Raw genomic sequence first — 22,079 nt, forward strand, 5'->3', positions numbered from 1 at the left:
AAGAAGAAAGCTCAGAGGAGATTAGAAAGTAACTTGAGATGGCTAAAAACAAAACACAACACACCATAACATATGATATGAGGCTAAAACAGTTCTTAAAGGGAAATGTATAACTGAAAACACCTATATTAAAAAAGAAAAAGACTTCAAATCAATAACCTAACATTCTGTCTTAAGACACTTCAAAAGGAAAAGCAAACTAAACCCAAAAGTAGTAAAAGGAAGAAACTACTAAAGATTAAACTACTAAAGTAAAATTAATAAAATATAGAATATAGGAAACCAGCAGAGAAAATCAATGAAATCCAAAGTTGGTTTACTGAAAAAGATCAACAAAATTAACAAACCTTAAACTAGACTGACCAAGAAAAAAGAAAGAAGACTCAAGCTATTAAAATCATGAATAAAAGAGGGAATATTTGTAATGAATTTATAGGAAAAAAAGCATTATATAAGACTACTATTAATAATTACTTGCCAATAAATTAAATAAGCTAAATGAAATAGAAAAAAAAATTTACAAAGAATCAAATTACTGAAACTGACTAAATAATAAATAGAAAAACTGAATAGACATACAACAACCAGATTAACAGTCATAAAATTCATCCCAAAAAAAGCAGCAGCTCAGGCTTTTTTAGCTTCACTGATGAGTTCTAACAAACAATTAAATAAAAAGTACCAATTCTTCACAAATTCTTCCAAAAACTAGAAGAGGAGAAAACAACTCATTCTGTGAAATATCACCCTGATCTGGTAAAAAAAAAAAAAAAAAAAAATCAAAGTAAGAAGAAAACTACAGGGCAATTCTCCTTTTTGAATATAGACCTTAAAATCCTTAGTAACATACTAGCAAACTAAATATAGCCATTATACCAAGATTCACACAACAAGATCAACTGAGATTTTCCCCCAGGATTGCAAAATTGATTCAATACACAAAAATCAATGTCAGTTGTTAATCAATCAATAATCAAATAACATATTAACAGGATAAGTGATACAAACTAGTTAATGATCTCAACAGTCACAGAAATAGCATTTGCCAAAATCCAACACTCTTTCATGATAAAAATATTCAGCAAACAAAAAATAAAAGAAATTTCCTCAATCTGATAAAGAGCATCAGTGAAAAAAGCCACAGCTAATAGCATACATACTGGTTAAAAACTGGATTTTGGGCCCTGAAATCATGAAAAAAAGAAGAATGTCTATTCTTGGCACTTCTATTCAACATTGTACTTTCTACCTAGGGCAATAAGCAAGCAAAGGAAATAAAAAGCATCTATAGCAGAAGAAGTAAAACTACCTATATTAATAGATGACATGACTCTGTATACAGAAAATCTTATTATCCACTAAAATAACTGTTAGAACTAAAAACACAAGCCCAGCAAGGCTTCCCTGGCGGCTCAGATGGTAAAGAATCCACCTACAATGCAGGAGATACGGGTTTGATCCCTGAGTTGGGAAGATCCCCTTGAGGAGGGCGTGGCAACCCACTCCAGTATTCTTGCCTGGGGAATTTCATGGACTAAGGAGCTTGGCGAGCTACAGTTCATGGAGTTACAAAGAGTCAGATATGACTTAGTGACTAACACACAGCAACATTGCAAGATATAAGATCAATGTACAATCATTATGTTAAGTTCTACAGCTCAGTGCTAACCATATTACTTACCAAAATTACTCTCCCAAAAGATAGGTCAAGATTTCTTATATTTGTATACCTCTCTTAAAAGCTAAAATATATTCCCCAGTCAACTTATTCATCGTAACATTGCCAGGAATAACAACATGCTTGGCGCTAAGAACTTAATAAACATTTAAGTAAATAAATGAATGAATGAATGAATACTGGGTGGGCCTTATACTCTCAAGGAGAGTAAAATATAACACAGTCTCTGTGCAGATTGAGTGCAGGTCCCAATTCTGCTATTTACTTGTCTATGTGACACAGGGCAAGTTACAATGCTATTCTATGTTTCTGCTACCTCCTCAGTAAAATAAGAATAACAGAATTATTGGGGAAATAAATTAGTTAATATATACAATGTACTTAGAACAACGTTTAGCATAAAGTAAATATAACTTTTATTATGTTATTAGTTCAACTTTGGAAAATGTAAACAGCCTATACAATACACCATCTACTCTAAGGTCAGCAAGTGTATAGCACTTCTCAAAATGTTGCACCTTATATTATTATGTTAAGAATCACAGCACTCCTTTTCCAGAACCTGTTTTGACCTTCTCAATACCAGTCTCCAGTAAGCCCAAAGAGGAGAAAAAATTTAACACTGTTTGCAATGCTGTGGTGATTTCACTGTCATTCTACAAAAACAGCACCAGAACGCAACATTTGCTCTACAGGCTTGATCTAGTACCCTGCCAATAAATTCTCTCCCCACAAAAAAGAACAGTCTGTTACTGACTTCTAATTTCTAATGGGCCTGCTAACCACAGAATATTGGATTATTATTTAGATTAAATGTCACTTCCCATTTATTTAGATGACTATTTGGCCAGATTTAGTGTTAATGTCAACTTCTAAGGGATGTCTTTCATTGAACCATTTGTCAGTTCCTAGGACATGCCAAGTTTTGTCCTGTTTCAGGCTTTTGGATTGCTCCCTCCATCTGGAATGACCTTGCCCTGACTAACAGAACTGTCACTGTTATCTTTATCAAACTGTTTATTTCCTTATGCAAATTTATGACTTGTCATTTGTTTATTGTCTATATATCCAACTACAATGTAAATTCCATGGGGGCAGGAAAATGGCTGGTTTATTTATCACTTGTATAATCTGGCATGAGAAAAAAAGTGTGGATAAATGGAAAGATGAATAATGGATGGATGAATTTTGTTAGTTCAGATTCAACTTAATTTCTTAGTACCTAAAATGAGTATCAATAGGTTTAAAAAATAAAGATCAAAATTATAACCTTTAAAGTGAAAATATATTTAGTATACAGCATTTAACATAACAGAAAACTAAACTAAGCATTTTAGAAGATTTTTCTATAAAAATGGTTGAAATCAAAACAGTTTCCTTTTTCCTCTCAATTATCTAGAAAATAAAAATAACCAGAAAAATCAAAATTTCTAAGCACTTTAGCTAATCAACTGCTGGTAACTGCTGGTATATAACAACTCTAAACTACAAAAAAATTGAAAAAAGTATTCATCCTTATACCTCATATATATGTTCTGTGAAGAACTAAAGTGATTTTCCTAGAAATTAAATGTTTTATCTATTAGCTGCAATGATGACATAAGACTTGGGACAAAATAGCTATGTTCCACCAGGAATCAGTTGGACCATAACTTAGAGTAGGTAAAGAGCCACCATCAATGAGACAATACATAAGGATGTAATACTATATTTTTTTCTACCAGTACATAAAATTTTCTGACCCTAGAAAGCACAAAGATGAAGGTGGAACTGATTAACTTCATAAGAAAAAAAATTTTTTTCTAACTCTAGTAACAGAATAGAAGTGATTCTAAGATTGGGAAGACTACCTTTAGGAACAATATATTAGGTTCACTATTCTACAAGATTCTGCAAAGACAAATTTAAATTCAGGGAATATTTGTCAAGGCCAATGACTCTTTCTCCTATTTCTTTATATTTTTATCTTAACTATCTTGCTAATTTTCAAAACATTTTGAAAGCACCAAATTGTTTTAAAGTATCTAATGAGAGAACTAAATTATATCACAATGAAATCCGTCTTCCTGTTTTATTCTTTTCTCCTTTGAGACATTCTCCCAATTACCAATCACCACAAGTTAAAAGCCCTGGTTTCCCTCATTATGGCCCACGTCATATAAAAATATGACATGTCCATGAATATAAGTAAAGATTCATCTGCACAAAACCAGAACATCCTCCATCATACACCTGCATCTTGCCAAACCTTCTTTTAAAAAAAATAGTGAACGATGTTCTTTAATGCAGTCAACTTGCATTTAATTGAACCAATAGTATAAAATAATAACACAAAATAATTATATAAAATTCTTCATAATTTCCTTTGGAAATCATCTGATTTCTCATTTTTTGGTGTGTCTTTACCTTCTTACTTACTCATCCTAATATTAATTAAATGTTCACATTCATTTATCCCCTAAATTTAAACTGAGAGAGAAATGTGAGCTGTTAGGAAGTTACAGGACAAAAATTAATGGGGATTAAAAATTGGCCACAAGAATCAAGGAGACACAAGAGATGCAGTTTCGATCTCTGGGTTGGGAAGATCCCATGGAGGAGGGCATGGCAACCCACTCCAGTATTCTTGCCTGGAGAATCCCATGGACGGAGGAGCCTGGCAGGCTATGGTCCATGGGGTCGCAGAGTCAGACAGGACTGAAGTGACTGAGTGCGCACACATGAACAACCAAGGACTGGCAGGTTGGCAAAAGCCTTCAAGGCTGGAATGCATTAGGCTTCTTGGGGAGATTCAAATGCAAACCTATAGTTCCCAAATACTTGAACATTGTGATAATATACTTTTTTTCTCTCTCTGTCTCTCTCTCTCCTGACTCCAGTCTCTCAACTTCTTTAGTCACAGACCGCTGTTTCTCCATCTTTCCACCCTCTATTCACCCTTCAGCATCATCTCAACTTGCAGCTTCCACTTCCTTCCCGGATGCAGGATAGTCTTTCTTCACAGATTTGGCACATTTTAGGGTGTTCTCAAGGAAATTCTTCCAGAGCTGACTTATTAATTAGGTACAAATTGCCAACATCTGTTGGATCATAGAAAAAGCAAGAGAAACATCTACTTCTGCTTTACTGACTATGCCAAAGCCTTTGACTGTGTGGATCATAACAAACTGGAAAATTCTTAAAGAGATAGGAATATCAGATCACCTTACCTGCCTCTTGAGAAATTTGTATGCAGGTCAAGAAGCAACAGTTAGTACTGGACATGCAACAACAGACTGATTCCAAATCAGGAAAGGAGGACATCAAGGCTGTATATTATCACCCTGGTTGTTTAACTTATATGTAGAGTACATCATGAGAAATGCTGGACTGGATGAAGTGCAAGATGGAGTCAAGATCACCAGGAGAAATATCAATAATCTCAGATACATAGATGACACCACCCTTATGGCAGAAAGCGAAGAAGAACTAAAAGGCCTCTTGATGAAAGTGAAAGAGGAGAGTGGAATAGCTGGCTTAAAAGTCAACATTCAGAAAACTAAGATCGTGGTATCTGGTCCCATAACTTCATGGCAAATAGATGGGGAAACAATGGAAACAGAGAGAGACTTTATTTGGGGGGCTCCAAAATCACTGCAGATGGTGACTGCAGCCAAGAAATTAAAAGACATTTGTTCCTTGGAAGAAAAGCTATGACCAACCTAGACAGCATATTAAAAAGCAGAGACATTACTTTGTCAACAAAGGTCCATCTAGTCAAAGCTATGGTTTTTCCAGTAATCATGTATGAATGTGAGAGTTGGACTATAAAGAAAGCTGAGCACTAAAGAATTGATGCTTTTGAACTGGGGTGTTGGAGAAGACTCTTGAAAGTCCCTTGGAATGCAAGAAGATACAACCAGTCCATCCTAAAGGAAATCAGTCCTGAATATTCATTGGAAGGACTGATGCTGAAGCTCAAACTCCAATACTGTGGCCACCTGATACAAAGAGCTGACTCACTTGAAAAGACCCTGATGTTGGGAAAGATTGAAGGTAGGAGGAGAAGGGGATGACAGAGGATGAGATGGTTGGATGGCATCACTGATTCAGTGGACATGAGTTTGAATAAATTCCAGGAGTTGGGAATGGACAGGGAGGCCTGGCGTGCTGCAGTCCATGGGGTCACAAAGAGTCGGACACGACTGAGCAACTGAACTGAACTAAACTGATAGTGCCTAAGACCAACAATGTTTTAGGGGTACACATAAATGCTTTAATTTTAATTCTTTTAAAATCAGAAGAAAAAATGGACATAATAACTAATTACATTCATCTTTACACCAATGCAATTATAAATATATAATTCAAATATATTTATGGAAGAAAGGATGCATAAAGGCAAAATTTTCTTGGGCCCACAGAAGTCATAATAGTCCTTGAATTCTTCTGAGTCAGCACAACCCTACATCCTCCTCCATCAGAACTTGTCCATTCTAGCTGGATGGGTAACACCCAGACCAGAGGTGACTATAGACTATTTATTCCAAATGTGATTTATGGTGATAGTTGCATAACTCACTAAATCTATTAAAAACTATTAAATGGTCACCCTTAATATAGGATGAATTTTATGATACGTAAAATATACCTCAATAAAAAAATTTAAAGATATAGATTAAATAGGAAAAGTAGAAATACAAGCATATCTAGAGGTACAAAAAGATGAATTTCAGATTACTATGCTTATTTGAATTCAAAAGTTTATCCATAAAAATGAGCTATAATAAGGAGAGTTAAAGTTTTATCTATCTTAAATATGAACATCTTAAAAGATGATGCTGTGAAAGTGCTGTACTCAATATGTCAGCAAATTTGGAAAACTCAGCAGTGACCACAGGACTGGAAAAGGCCAGTTTTTATTCCAATACCAAAGAAAGGCAATGCCAAAGAATGTTCAAACTACCACATAATTGCACTCATTTCACATGCTAGCAAAGTAATGCTCAAAATTCTCCAAGTCAGGCTTCAACAGAACATGAACCAAGAATTTCCAGATGTACAAGCTAGATTTAGAAAAGGCAGAGGAACTAGAGATCAAACTGCCAACATCTGTTGAATCACAGAAAAAGCAAGGGAATTCCAAAAAACATCTACTTTTACTTCACTGACTAAGCTAAAGCCTTTGACTGTGTGGTTCACAACAAACCATGCAAATCTTACAGAGATGGGAATACCATACCACCTTAAATGCCTCCTGAGAAACTTGTGTGCAGAACAACAAGCAACAGTTAGAATCATTGAACAATGGACTGGTTCCACATTGGGAAAGGAGTACATCAGGCTATATATCGTCACTCTGCTTATTTAACTAATATGCAGAGTACATCATGTGAAATGACAGGCTGGATAAATCACAAGCTGAAATCAAGACTGCCAGGAAAAATATCAACAACCTCATATACGCAGATGATAGCACTCTAATGGCAGAAATGAAGAGGAACAAAAGAGCCTCTTAATGAGGGTAAAAGAGGAGAGTGAAACAGCTGGCTTAAAACTCAACATTCAAATAACCAAGATCATGGCATCTTGTCCCATCTCATCATGGCAAAAAGATCAGGAAAAAGTGGGAATAGTGGCAGATTTTATTTTCTTGGGCTCCAAAATCACTGCAGACGGTAACTGCAGCCATGAGATTAACAGATTCTTGCTCCTTGGAAGAAAACCTACGATAAGCCTAGACAGCGTATTCAAAAGCAGAGACATCACTTTTCCAACAAAGGTCCAAATAGTCAAAGCTACGGTTTTTCCAGTCATCATGTACAGATATGAGAGTTGGACCTTGAAGAAAGCTGATGCTGAAGAACTGATACATTCAAATTATGGTGCTGGAGAAGAGTCTTGAGAGTCCCTCTGACAGCAAGGAGATTAAACTAGTCAATCCTAAAGAAAATCAACCCTGAATATTCATTGGAAGGGCTGATGCTGGAACTGAAGCTCCAATACTGTGGCCACCTGATCGAGGAGCCAACTCACCGGAAAAGACCCTGATACTGGGAAAGACTGAAGGCAAGAGGAGAAGGGGACAACAGAGAATGAGATGGTTAGATGGCATCATTGATTCAATGGACATGAGTCTGAGCAAACTCTGGGAGACAGTGAAGGACAAGGAAGCCTGGAGTGCTGTGGTCCATGGGGTCATAAAGAGTCGGACACGACTTAGCGAATAAACAACAGAATGTACAATATACAAACAAAGATGAAAAAGTGAATCAAAAATACCGAAACATTCTATATGTGAAAATAATTACAGAAATTTGGTGCTAAAAAAACAAACTCATTGTAGTAGTAATTAGGGGAGCCTGGTTGTAATTAAGTACAGGAAGGATATTAAAACTTCCAAAAGATATTTCTCTAAGCCACAACAGAAGAATAAGAGCAACAGAATAATTGGAACCACATCCAAACCCACTTCCTTGTTATTTACCAATATCATCTAAAGAATACTGTCTAGATGCTGGCATTAGACAATCTTCAGTTGACAACTTTAAATCACATTAAAACTAAAAAAAAAAAAAATCAAAGAATTTTATGACACGGGTTAAAAGTTTATAGCCTTGAAACTATAAAAAAATTGGTGCTCACTACAAACCACATCCCGGCAACTGTTATGTCTCTACAGTGAAATGGTTTTGTTGTGGTTGAGGCAATCATCTCTGAGTTAATTATTAGCTACTATTCAAATCAAGTGTAATTTGTCTATTGTACATTAGATGACTTTTAAGAGAGGGGTACAAAATTTCATTTTTAGCAACTGATATTGAATGTTATAATCATTGATTTGTCATCCTATGCAATGCAATCAAAATGAGTAGAAAACTGTTTTTTACCACTGCATGAAATGGCAGTCATTTTTCAGGCAGCTGAAATTAAGTTCAAATGTTATCTGCTTAATGACAGTGAGCATTTATATAAAAAGAGAAAATGAATACTTCTTTTAAAATGTGCTTTCCTATTATGTTACTTTGAAAAGTATCTAGAACTAGCACTTCCCATTTACATAAAGCAGATTTTAATCATTTTGTGGTTTGGTTTGGGGATCTAAAATAAATAAATGTTATCTTAGATTGTAAGACTAAGCGAAGTTAGTCAAGATTTCTCTATTATGAAAAGATATAATAATTATGATAAAATAATGTCAATAGCCATCTTTTTAATCTCAGCATATTTTTAACACTGGAAATACTTTTTTAATAGCCTAATAAAATTAATATTACTCATCAGCAGAATACTTTCTAATGTACAAAGAAGTTTTCATATCCTTTGTTGCATTAGAACCTCAAAACAATGCAGTATGTTAGCATGGTGAATAGTTTTTGATGAGCTGCCCATCATCCTTTTCCTCTTCCTCTGGCCAAAAAATAACCCTACTATTCTTTAAGGAAATCACCTCTCCCCAGTCACAGCAGTATGGTTTGGGTGGAGTTAACCCCATCCCTTGTACCAGAAATGGTTTAAGCCAATTAGTATTCTTTATCTTTCAGGTCTCATTAATTGGTTCAGGAATAGTCACTTAACTCAGTCACGTAACTGTCACTGTCTTGTGTTCTAGGACTTCTAGGCAAGGGCACTTTTTTTTTGTTCCGTGGGAACTAATGAAAGATTCTGAAACTTTCCTGAGTGGTACAGTGGAAGGATGTACGATCTGGAACCAGAATAGCTAACAATTTTTTTTTTAAGACATGGACCATTTTTAAAGCCTTCATTGAACTTGTTACAATGGTGCTTCTGTTTTATGTTTTGCTTTTTTGGTCGTGAGACACGAGGAATCTTAGCTCCCCGACCAGGGTCCAACCTGCACCCCCTACATTCTAAGGCAAGGTCTTAACCACTGAACCACCAGGGAAGTCCTGACAACTGCTAACAACTTTAGTGCCACACAATGAAGGTTGGAGAAAAAGGGAGGGAAAAGTAGAAAGGCTGAGAGCACAGAATGAAAGCAGGAAAGTGAAGAAAGACAAGAAAAAAACAGAGAAAAGAGATGCCTAAGTCAGGAGAAGAAGTCCTTGTCAGAATAAAAGAGAGAGTCCAGAGCCTAAGAGTTAGGGTAGAGGCACAGCATCAAAAAAAAAAAAAAGAAACAGAGCTTAGCCTGTAGTGGGTTCAGAGAATGAACAGGCTGTTATCACCCACTGCACTACATTTCCGGAAGGCTTCAGCATAAATTATTACCTGCACATCACCGCCTTCAGAAACTCTGATACTGCTCACAGCTCAGAGGTTATTCTGAAGTGGCAACGGCAGCAAGGATTCAAGGAAACATGGTCATAGGTTGAAAAGACCTAACAGAATTTACAGATGGAGAAACAGAAGTCTGAAATAATTAAAATCCAAATTCTGAAGCATGACATATAAGGTCCAACCACGTTCTGTAACCCTGTAGGGGCACCACAGCGAACTGTCTACACCTCCAACTTTTCCATCCAACTTGGTTGCCTCTTCTGGTAAACAGCAGCCTTGCCTTCCGCTCCAATCTTTGGAGCACAGAATCTGGGACACAGTGACTGCTCAGCGAACTAGAGCTGAAACAAAAAACCCCATCATCCCATGATTCTAACTGCTATTTTTCTCAAAATTCTCATATTTCAACAAAAGCACTTATCCATAAGGTTAAATTCCATGACAGTTTTCACTCACGGGATCTAAACATGATTAGATATTGATCCAGAAGGGCCTACTTGGTTGCACTGTCTTACTGTAGTCTTGGCAGGCTTTGGGAAAGTAGGAGCAGTCTCACTATTTGTTTCCTTATTACTGAGTGTTGTTCTGCTTCCCCTGCCTCTTACTCAATTTGCCTTCTCCTCTTTAGCTTCACCAAAGGAAAGTTGAAGCTTTTCCTTCATTAAGCAGGGAAAAGAGAACCAGTCAGAATGTCAGAAACCAGAAGTCTTGCTGTGACTCAGCTGCTCAAGCAGGTCAACCTCTCTTAGCCTCAGTTTTCTTCTAAGTGAAATGAAAACGGAAATTCCTCATCTACCTATCTCCCTCAAATGATGATTATGAGGGTTCAATAAAATAGTAGGTGTGCAAGTGCAAAGCTGTAAAATAAGGCATAAAAGATTTTTATTGTTAAAGGGTAGTTAATGACATTGGCCAAGATATGAAAACAAAATAAGTGTCCATCAATGAGTCTCACTTATATGTGGAATCTAAATTTTTTTTAAATTAAAAAAAATACCAATCTCATATATATACGTTGATGGATGAAGTGAGGGGCAGGGGGTGTGCAAAATGGGTAAAAGGGGTCAAAAGAAATAAACTCGCAATAATAAAAATTAAAAGTTAAGGAGATATAAAGTACAGCATGGTGACTCTATATTGCACATTTGAAAGTTGCTAAAAGAGTATATCTTAAAAGTTATCACAAGAAAAATATATTTGTAACTTTATATAGTGATGGAAGCTAATTAGACTTATTATGATGACCTTTTCACAATATATACAAATAAAAGATCATTATGTTTACACTGAAATTAATATATGTTCTATGTCAGTTATTAAAAGATAGCTAATGAGTCTTAAATACACTAGTGATTTTAGCAACCTTTGACTGGGTTACCTGTAACACATTAGGCTAAATCACTGCTACCGTGTTTGCCAAAAGCAAATCATTTCATCATTAGCTGTTTATCAAGTACTTATCCTAAATCAATCATTCACTACTTTTTTCTAATTTTCCCTAGAAAATAGAAGGTATATGAGGCATGCCCACTGGTAACTGGTTCTCTGACATATCGCCAAAGATTGGTAGACCTGCTATTTGACAAATGCTTGGGCTTTGAAGAGGCCACAAACACAGATAAAAATGAACATTATTCCTACATACATGGAATTTATAGCCTCAAGGAGCAACGCAAACAACAAATTTAGACACACACTCTAAGTACGCGTTAGTCTATACCTACTGTACTCTCACTTTGAAACAGCCCCACCAGTGACTTCACCTTCATTCCCACCCCCAGGGAAGCACACACCTCCAGACTGTGAATCACTGTGTTAGGTGTCAGAAGAGAATTTAACTCTATAATACTCCACAAGAAATTTTTTTCCCAAGTTAAGAGTTAACATACTATAAGAAAAGCAGTCCAGGTAGAGATCAGGAGACCTAAGTAGAACCTCAAATACAGAACCGGCGGCATAATTTGTGAGTACTGAGGCAAAATGAAAAATTCAGGGCCTCTCATTCAAAAACTATGACAGATAGCTAGCGGGAAGCTGCTCTGCCGCACAGGGAGCCCAGTTCAGTGTTCAGTGACGACCTAAGTTGCAGGTTGGTGGGGGGAGGCCCAAGAGGGAGAGGATATATATACATATACACACACATGCACACACACACATATAGCTGATTCACTTTGTTGTATAGCAGAAATTAACACAACATTATGAAGCAATTATATTCCAATTTTTAAAATTATTAAGAATTCCAAGGCAGTCACAGCAGAGCATTTAAATTAAGCCCAGTGCCTTCTGTGACTGCATAGGTCACAAGCCCATGAAATCTTCATGGATTCCATATTTACTGGGTGTGCAACTTTTATGCAGGGACTTAACCTATGTCAGGTTCCTTGCAACTATAAAATTAAGGGAGGGAAGAAAAGACTTTCAACTTCATTCCATACCTAACCTCTGCCTCTCTGTTAAGGAGATAGATCATTCATTTGGAGAGAGTTCTTTCATCCTTTTATATAACCATTAAAACTCTGACTATGACTCAAAGCTAGTAATGACAACCCATTTATAGTATTTATCTTCAACCATATTAATGTTTCTTGCCTTTATATACTTAATTTTGTATAAAAGAAAACAAAAAGTCTCCAAATGAGAGTTCCAAGTTTACTATTTTCCCATGTATGCCATTTAAATCTGAAATTCCCAACTGAGGTTTCTATGAAGCATTTTTTCCCTCACTAAAATATCTCCTTGCACAAATTAGATATTTTCTTTTTTTCCTCTCCCTTAAAAATTATTCAGAAGCAACCTCCACTTACGGTAAAATATCTAAAAAATTGCACCTTTATTTTCACTAACCTCTAACTTAAATTTAGCGTTTTATTCCATTATGAACGTTAAGCATCAAACCACAGGAGTATGTTGTCGTTGTTCAGTTGCTCAGTCGTGTCCGACTCTTTGCGACCCCATGGACTGCAGCACGCCAGGCTTTCCCGTCCTTCACCATCTCCTTGAGCTTGCTCAAACTCATGTCCATTGAGTCAGTGATGCCATCCAACCAACTCATCCTCTGTCGTCCCCTTCTCCTCCTGCCTTCACGCTTTCCCAGCATCAGGGTCTTTCTAATGGGTCAGGTCTTCACATCAGGTGGCCAAAGTGCTGGAGCTTCAGCTTCAGCATCACTCCTTCCAATGAATATTCAGGACTGATTTCCTTTAGGATGGACTGGTTTGATCTCCTTGCAGCTCAAGGGACTCTCAAGAGTCTTCTCTAACATCACAGTTCAAAAGCATCAATTCTTCGGCACTCAGCCTTCTTTAGGGTCCAACTTTCACATCCATACATGACAACTGGAAAAACCACAGCTTTGACTGTATGAACCTTTGTTGGTAAGTTTAGCATTTTATTCCACCATGAACATAGGCAACAAACCACAGGAGTATGAGCAGTGCCTAAGTATGACTTGATTACCAGTAAATATTAAGCACATTTTCTTATCATAATTATAGTTACTTCAGTCACTACTTTAAAATTGCTATGGTTATTGAATCCTCTAATAGATATTCTATTTTAATGTATTAATGAAAAATCATATGTACTATTATAACACAATTTGGCTTTTACATTGAAATAACTGTCTTTCAATATAATTGGCTTCCTTTGTAATTCTAAATATCTCATTCTATGCATTCAAAAACATAATTCTGAGGAAAGGTCTATAGACTTCACCAGACTACCCAAATGGTCTATGGCACAAAAAAGATGACAGCTGCATTTCTGTCTCAAAAAATAGTAACAGACTTAATAAAAACAGTCTTTAGAATTCTAGTTCAACAGCAATATCTACATTACAACAAACTTTTTGTGGTCCACTTATTTTAATATTACATCATCAAGGACACAAAAACAGAACAGCTTTTGCTGTTGTTGGTTTTTTGGGGGGGAGGAGCAGTTCCTCCTGTTTTGTTTTTTGTTTTTGCACATGACCACAGGATTTGATATGAAAACGTATAACACAGATACATGTTTTTACTCCATTATCTGAAATGTTATTTGGATTGGTACCTGGGATGACAGTAGGTTACAATCAATGAACAGTCCTTTTCCGGTTTTATATCTGTGTATCAATCCAGTCATAATGGCTCCATAGGCATAAAGGCCAGTGGCAAGATCAGTCATGGCCACTCCTGGACGAACTGGATCTCCATCCTGATTTGAGGGTTGGGTTAAGGAAAACACAAATTGAAAATTAAAACCATCATATAAGTTCACAAATATTCTAAGGTCAAATAAAAGAAAGAATTGTATATCATGTGCACATACACACAAAAGAAATACAACAAACTGCTATTGTGGATATCTGTTGGTGGCAAGAATGTATTTATATTTACTGTATATTTATCATATTTCTCAACCCACCCACTACTAACCAAACTAAACAAAACCAAACAAAATAAAAGCTTCCCACTGTACAATATATTAACAGGGAACTTCAGACATGTTTTAAAAAATATTTTATTACATTTGATTTTGTTTAGTTTGGTTGGTAGAGGGTGGGTTGAGATATATGATAAATATACTGTAAATATATTACTTATAAGTTCAAGGATTCAAGCAATCAAAAGGCACAGGAGAAGCAGAAGGAGCTTCTAGACATTGAGAGAAGCCCTCACAATGACAAAATATTTAAGTAAAGTTTTAATACTAATTAACATCTTCAATTTATGTCAGTCTTAGTTGACAATCCAATCCATTGTAAAGATATGATCCATATGTAAAGATATCAGAATAGTACCAGGCAAAAGACACTTGCTCCTTGGAAGAAAAGCTATGATAATCATGAAAGTGAAAGTCACTCAGTTGTGTCCGACTCTTTGCTACCCCATGGACTATACAGTCCAGGGAATTCTCCAGGCCAGAATACTGGAGTGGGTAGCTATTCCCCTCTCCAGGGGATCTTCCCAACACAGGGATCAAACCCAGGTCTCCTGAATTGCAGGTGGATTCTTTACCAGCTGAGCCAACAGGGAGGCCCTAGACAGCATATTAAAAAGCAGACACTACTTTGCCAACAAAGGTCCATCTAGTCAAAGCTATGGTTTTTCCAGTAGTCATGTATGGGTGTGATAAAAGTGAAAGTGAAAGTGGCTCAGTCGTATCGGACCCTTTGCGACCCCATAGACTATTCAGTCCATGAATGTAAGTGCTGGACCATAAAGAAGGCTGAATGCCAAAAAATTGATACTCTTGAGGTGTGGTACTCGAGAAGACTCTTGAGAGTCCCTTGGACAGCAAGGAGATCAAACCAGTCCATCCTAAAGGAGATCAGTCCTGGGTGTTCACTGGAAGGACTGATGCTGAAGCTGAAGCTCCAACACTTTGGCCACCTGATGCAAAGACCTGACCCATTAGAAAGGACCCTGATGCTGGGAAAGATTGAAGGCAGGAGGAGAAGGGGACGACAGAGGATGAGATGGTTGGATGGCATCACTGACTCAATGGACAGGAGTTTGAGCAAACGCTGGGAGATAGTGAAGCACAGGGAAGCCTAGCATGCTGCAGTCCATGGGGTCGCAAAGATTTGGACATGTCTGAGTGACTGAACAACAAAAAGGCAAACAAGAAGCACCCATAAAAATTAGCTATCAAAGTTTTCATCAACATTATTATTAATCATTGTTGAATCAGTTTCTATTTTTAGTACCTTGAATTATGCTGTCTTTCATTGCACACAATGCCTATAAAACCTACATTTCACAGTTCACCTGGTTGACACATTCATTCACCTCCTTATTCATTAATTCCAGCTGTTGTTCAGTCATTTTCAGAAGCTAATTTTTCCTTTTCTGAAGTCTATACACAAACTGTGCTAATCATCTTACAAGACAGCTGAATAGGTCAAAGGCAAGTAAGTGAGACTAAATGGCAACCCACTCCAGTGTTCTTGCTGGGAAATCCCATGGAAAGAGGAGCCTGATGGGCTATAGTCTACGGGGTTGCAAAAGAGTCAGACACAACTTAATGAATAAACAACAAGTTTTTTTCCCCTGCTTCCCAACACAATTTCAAGGAAGATAGTGCTACAAAAATTGGAAATTTCTGGGAATCTTCTATTACTACTGGCAAAACTTGTAATGGCATGAATCCATAAATTTAAAATTAACACCATCATTTGGATTTAAGACTTTATTAAAAGTGAGAGGTGAGTTCAAACTTAAGTTTATAGACATCACCTGCTTTCTCACTATAATATTAATATAATCACATTTTCTCTGCCATACTTCTCAGACAAATAGGGACAAATAAGATAATAAATCCTTTATATTATATTTTAAATTTCCTGAGAAGCAGAGACTATACCTAATATAAAAGCATCATTGCATTATCCAGCATAATGGTGAGATGTTTGACCATTAAATAAACATTGTCATCTATATATTAGAAACAAAATTGCCACTGTTGACAAATGACAATTTGTGCCAAATAAATTTAATGAAATACTAATTTAAAGAGGCTTGCTCTCTGTGAAGACCTAGGGTGGTGGATGGAGGGGAGAGAGGTTCAAGAGGGAGGGGATATGTGTATACACACAGCTGATTCACACTGTTGTACAGCGGAAACTAACACAACATTGTAAAGCAATTACAATCCATTTTTTTTTTAAGAGTTTTGTTGCCCCGCTGCGGAGAAGTCAGGCGTGAGGCCGCCGCCGCGATCGCGGCGAGGTCGGAGTGTCGGGCTGCATCATGGCTTACTGCCGGCAGGAAGGGAAGGATCGAATCATATTTGTGACCAAAGAAGACCACGAGACTCCAAGCAACGTAGAGCTGGTGGCCGACGACCCCAATGATCCGTACGAGGAGCATGGACTGATCCTGCCAAATGGAGACATCAACTGGAACTGCCCATGCCTTGGGGGGATGGCCAGTGGCCGGTGCGGGGAACAGTTCAAAGCGGCCTTTTCCTGCTTCCACTACAGCAAGGAGGATGTCAAGGGGTCAGACTGTGTGGACCAGTTCCGGGCCATGCAGGAGTGCATGCAGAAGTACCCAGACCTCTACCCCCAGGAAGGGGAGGAGGAGGAGGAGGAGGAGAAGCCAGCAGATCCCTTACAGGAAGCAGCTGCCTCCGAGGCCAGTGCAACCAAAGAGGTGGCGCGTGGAGCTAATGATGGCCGGGGCACTGGGCTCCAGCCGCCTTCAGAGCCCAGACGAACCTCTCCAAGAAAGTGTCTTTTCCCTCCGTTGTTCTGTGCACTGTAACGTACAAAATAAGTTATTATGCTGACTGGGGGTCTTGGCCCCTTGCGGTATATACACTGAAAAATGGGGTTGTATGTATGTGTGTCTCACATGAACCTGTTGGTGAATGTAGCTGCCACTTTTGAGTCCTCAGATTGTCCTGAATTTTGCCACTTGGAAATAACATGCTGAATCATCTCAGCAACCAGAAATCAAAAAATAAATAAATAAATAAAATAAAAGAGTTTTGTTTTTAAGTAAAGAAACTTGCTGACACTTTTTAGATTCAAAGATATGAATAGGCTGAAAATAAAAGCATGGGAATGGATATATCATGCAAACATACATAAGAATGCTGGAGTGACTATATGAATATCAGACTAAATGGGCTTTAAAAGAAACAAAAAGAAAGCTACCAGAGAAAAACAGAGAGATTTTATAGTTAAAAAAGGATCAATGCATGAGGAAGTATAACAAAAGCATACATGCACCCAAAAATTGAACCACCAAAATACAAAAAGCAAAAGTTACAGATTGGAAGAGAGAAATAAACCCTTCAGGAACACTAGTAGGGATGTCAAAACTGAAATATGAATAGTGAACAATGCAACTAGACAGAGGATTAGAAAGAGAAATAAAAAATTTAAACAATACTATAAACCAAGTATATCTAATAGATATAAAATGCACATTCTCAAGTGCACATGGAATATACTCTAGGACAGACCATATCCTAGACCATAAGACAAGCTAAAATAAATTTTAAGTGAGTGAGTTCATACAAAATATGTTCTCAGATCACAATGAAATAAATTTAGAGTCAATAACAGGCATATTTGAGAAACTCAAAACTATGTGGACAGTAAACAATGTACTCCCAAAACACCAGTAACAGATGAAATCATATAAGAAATTAGAAAATACTTCAAGATGAATGAAAATAAAGGCACAACATACCAGTATTTATGGATGCAGCTTAAGCAATGTTTGAAGGAAATTTAGAATTGCAAATACCAATATAAAAAAAGAAGAAAGATCTCAAATCAGTTACCTAGTTTTCTACCTTAACACATCAGAAAAAGAGCAAACTAAACTAAAGCAAGCAAGAGGAAGGAAATAATACACATTAGAACAAAAATAATGAAATGCAGAATAGAATCCCAATAGAGAAAATCAACAAAACAAACAGTTGGCCCTTTGAAAAGATCAGTAAAACTGATGAACTTTTAGCTGAATCGTCCAAGAAAAAAGGAGACTATTCAAATTACTAACATCAGGAATGAAAGGACATCACTAACAACTTGCAGAAATAAAAAGTATTATATGGAAATAAAATGAAAAATTATACACTGACAATTTTGATAACCTAGATGAATTGGACAAACTCCTAAAAAGATATAAACTACTGAAACTGACTAAAGAATAAATAGGAAAAAAGGAAATCAATCCTAAATATTCAATGGAAGGACTGATGGTGAAGCTGCAGCCCCAGTACTTTGGCCACCTGATGTGAAGAGCTGACTCATAGGAAAAGATCTTGATGCTGGGAAAAACTGAAGGCAAAAGGAGAAGGAGGCAGCAGTGGATGAGATGGTTAGATAGTATCATTGACTCAATGGACATGAATCTGAGCAAACTCAGGGATATGGTGAAGGACAGGGAAGCCTGGCATGTTTGCAGTCAACCGGGTCACAAAGAGATGGACACAACTTAGCGACTGAACTACAACAGTCAACATAAGCATAAGATAAAACTCAAAACCCTTCATGATAAAATACGTAACACCAAAACCCTAGGAACAGAAGAAGATTCTTCAAGCCCTTAAAGGGTAAATGTGAAGAAAAGGTAAAGTCATAGTCAAAGGTGAAAGACTGAATATTTGTCCTCATTAGGAACAAGACAAGGATGTCTGCTCTCATCACTTCAATTAAACATTATGCTGTAGGTTTTAACCAGTGCAGTTAGGGAAGAAAAAGGAAAAAAAAAAAGACTGGAAAGGAAGAAATAAAACTAACTTTATTTGCAGGTGACATACTTATTTATACGGAAAATCCAAAGGAAGCCACTAAGAAAATTCTTAGAACAAATAAATGAGTTTAGCAAGTTTGCAAGATATAAGGCACCATAGAGAAATTAATCTTTTTTCTACACAGTAAAGAATGAATAAACCAAAAATGACATTAAGAAGCAATTTCATTTACAATAGCATCAAGAAAAATAAAATATGAATACATTTAACAAAAAAAATACAAATATATTCTGAAAGCTACAAAACATGGTTGAAAGAAATTAAAGATCTAAATAAATGGGAAGACACCTCACTGTCATGATTCAAAAGATTCAAAATTGTTAATATTGCAATACTCCCCAAATTGATCTACAGATTTAGTGCAATTTCACCTATCAAAATCCTAGGTGTCTTTTTCTGCAGAAAGTAATTAATATGGAAATCTCAGGGACAAAGAATAGCGAAAACAACCTAGAAAAAGAAGAACAAAGTTGGAGGACACACACTTCCCATTTTAAAACTTACTACAAAGCTATTGTGAACAAGACAGCATGGATGGCACAGGCAGAAACACAGACAGTGGAAACTCTCACCTTCAATTTTGACAAGCATACCAGGTATAATTCAGAAACTGTCCTCAAAAAATGGTGAAAAGAATGAAGTTGGACTCCCTCCTCACACTACGTATAAAGTGAAAGTGAAAGTTGCTCAGTCGTGGCCAACTCTTTGCGACCCCATGAACTAGACAGTCCTTGGAATTCTCTAGGCCAGAATACTAGAGTGGGCAGCCTTTCCCTTCTCCAGGGGATCTTCCCAACCCAGGGATCGAACTCAGGTCTCCTGCAGTGCAAGCAGATTCTTTACCAACTGAGCTATTAGGAAAGCCCCACTATATATAAAATTAATTCTAAATGGACGATAGATTTAAACATATAAGCTAAAACTATTTTTTTAAAAAAAAGAATATACGAGTAAATCCTCATGATCTTCAATTTGGCACTGATTTCTTAGATACGACACCTATTTGGTTCAGCTGGTAAAGAATCCGCCTGCAATGCAGGAGACCTGGGTTTGATCCCTGGGTTGGGAAGATCCCCTGGAGAAGGGAAAGGGTGCCCACTGCATTATTCTAGCCTGGAGAATTCCATGGACTATATAGCCCATGGGTTCACAAAGAGTCTGACAGGACTAAGCAACTTTCACTCACTCAATGGCAACAAAAGAAAAAAAGATAGACGGTACATGATGAAAATAAGAGTCACATGTGTTTCAAAGTAAACAATCAAAGAAATGAATAGATTAAAAAATGGAGGAAAGTTTTTGCAACTCACATATCTGGTAAGAAACTTTTTTTTTTAAATCTTTTTTTTTTTATTAGTTGGAGGCCAATCACTTCACAACATTTCAGTGGGTTTTGTCATACATTGATATGAATCAGCCATGGATTTACACGTATTCCCCATCCCGATCCCCCCTCCCACCTCCCTCTCCACCCGATTCCCCCCGAGTCCTCCCAGTGCACCAGGCCTGAGCACTTGTCTCATGCATCCCACCTGGGCTGGTGATCTGTTTCACCATAGATAGTATACATGCTATTCTTTTGAAATATCCCACCCTCACATTCTCCCACAGAGTTCAAAAGTCTGTTCTGTATTTCTGTGTCTCTTTTTCTGTTTTGCATATAGGGTTATCGTTACCATCTTTCTAAATTCCATATATATGTGTTAGTATGCTGTAATGTTCTTTATCTTTCTGGCTTACTTCACTCTGTATAAGGGGCTCCAGTTTCATCCATCTCATTAGGACTGGTTCAAATGAATTCTTTTTAACGGCTGAGTAATATTCCATGGTGTATATGTACCACAGCTTCCTTATCCATTCATCTGCTGATGGGCATCTAGCTTGCTTCCATGTCCTGGCTATTATAAACAGTGCTGCGATGAACATTGGGGTGCACGTGTCTCTTTCAGATCTGGTTTCCTCAGTGTGTATGCCCAGAAGTGGGATTGCTGGGTCATATGGCAGTTCTATTTCCAGTTTTTTAAGAAATCTCCACACTGTTTTCCATAGTGGCTGTACTAGTTTGCATTCCCACCAACAGTGTAAGAGGGTTCCCTTTTCTCCACACCCTCTCCAGCATTTATTGCTTGTAGACTTTTGGATAGCAGCCATCCTGACTGGCGTGTAATGGTACCTCATTGTGGTTTTGATTTGCATTTCTCTAATAATGAGTGATGTTGAGCATCTTTTCATGTGTTTGAAAAACACATGAAAGAAACTTATAAACAGAATTTATAAAGAATATTTATAACTCAGTAAGACAAAGTGGAAGCGTTAGTAGCTCAGTGATGTCCAACTCTCTGTGACCCCATGGATTGTAGCCTGTCAGGCTCCTCTGTCTGTAGAATTCTTCAAGCAAGAATACTGAAGTGGGATGCCATTCCCTTCTCCAGGGAATCTTCTTGATCCAAGGGTCAAACCCAAGTCTCCTGCATTGCAGGCAGATTCTTTACCATCTGAGCCACCAGGGAAGCCCCAATACAAAGACAACCATTTTTCAAATGGGAAAAGAATTGAATAGACATTTCTGCAAAGAAGATATACAAATGGTCATTAAGCATATGAAAAGATGTTCAGCATCATTAGCCATCAGGGAAATGCAAATGAAAACCACAATTAGCTTACAACTCAACAATAAAAAGACAACCCAATTAAAAAATAAGCGGAGGGTTTAAATGCACATTTCTCCGAAGAAGACATACCAATAACTAATAAGCACATTGAAAGATGCTCAATATCATTAGCCACCAGGGAAATGCAAATCAGAACCACAATGACAGGGACTTCCCTGGTGGTCCACTGGCTAAGACTCTGCCCTCCCAGTGCAGGGGGGCCAGGTTTGATCCCTAGTCAGGGAACTAAATCCCACATGCCACAACTAAGA

General features: G+C 37.2%; 2 protein-coding genes across 6 annotated transcripts in view; one reads left to right on the top strand and one right to left on the bottom strand.

Annotated features, from left to right (window-relative positions):
• SUGCT (succinyl-CoA:glutarate-CoA transferase) overlaps positions 1–22,079 on the bottom strand; it is a 971,520-nt gene that overhangs the window by 852,402 nt on the left and 97,039 nt on the right. For all 5 annotated transcript variants that reach the window (XM_061165661.1, XM_061165659.1, XM_061165660.1 and 2 more), the window contains exon 8: positions 13,952–14,095. In XM_061165661.1, coding sequence (XP_061021644.1) covers positions 13,952–14,095 — 144 coding nt within the window. The remainder of the gene's footprint in view (positions 1–13,951; positions 14,096–22,079) is intronic.
• LOC133072702 (mitochondrial intermembrane space import and assembly protein 40-like) lies at positions 16,606–17,148 on the top strand. The gene has a single exon (XM_061166269.1). The coding sequence runs from the start codon at positions 16,633–16,635 to the stop codon at positions 17,146–17,148; it is 516 nt and encodes a 171-aa protein (XP_061022252.1). The 5' UTR covers positions 16,606–16,632.

This window comes from Dama dama, chromosome 18 (genome assembly GCF_033118175.1).
Source record: "Dama dama isolate Ldn47 chromosome 18, ASM3311817v1, whole genome shotgun sequence".
Taxonomy (NCBI): domain Eukaryota; kingdom Metazoa; phylum Chordata; class Mammalia; order Artiodactyla; family Cervidae; genus Dama; species Dama dama.

Coding starts and splice junctions, on each gene's coding strand:
- LOC133072702 (XM_061166269.1), top strand. CDS start 16,633: ATGGCTTACTGCCGGCAGGAAGGGAAGGATCGAATCATATTTGTGACC.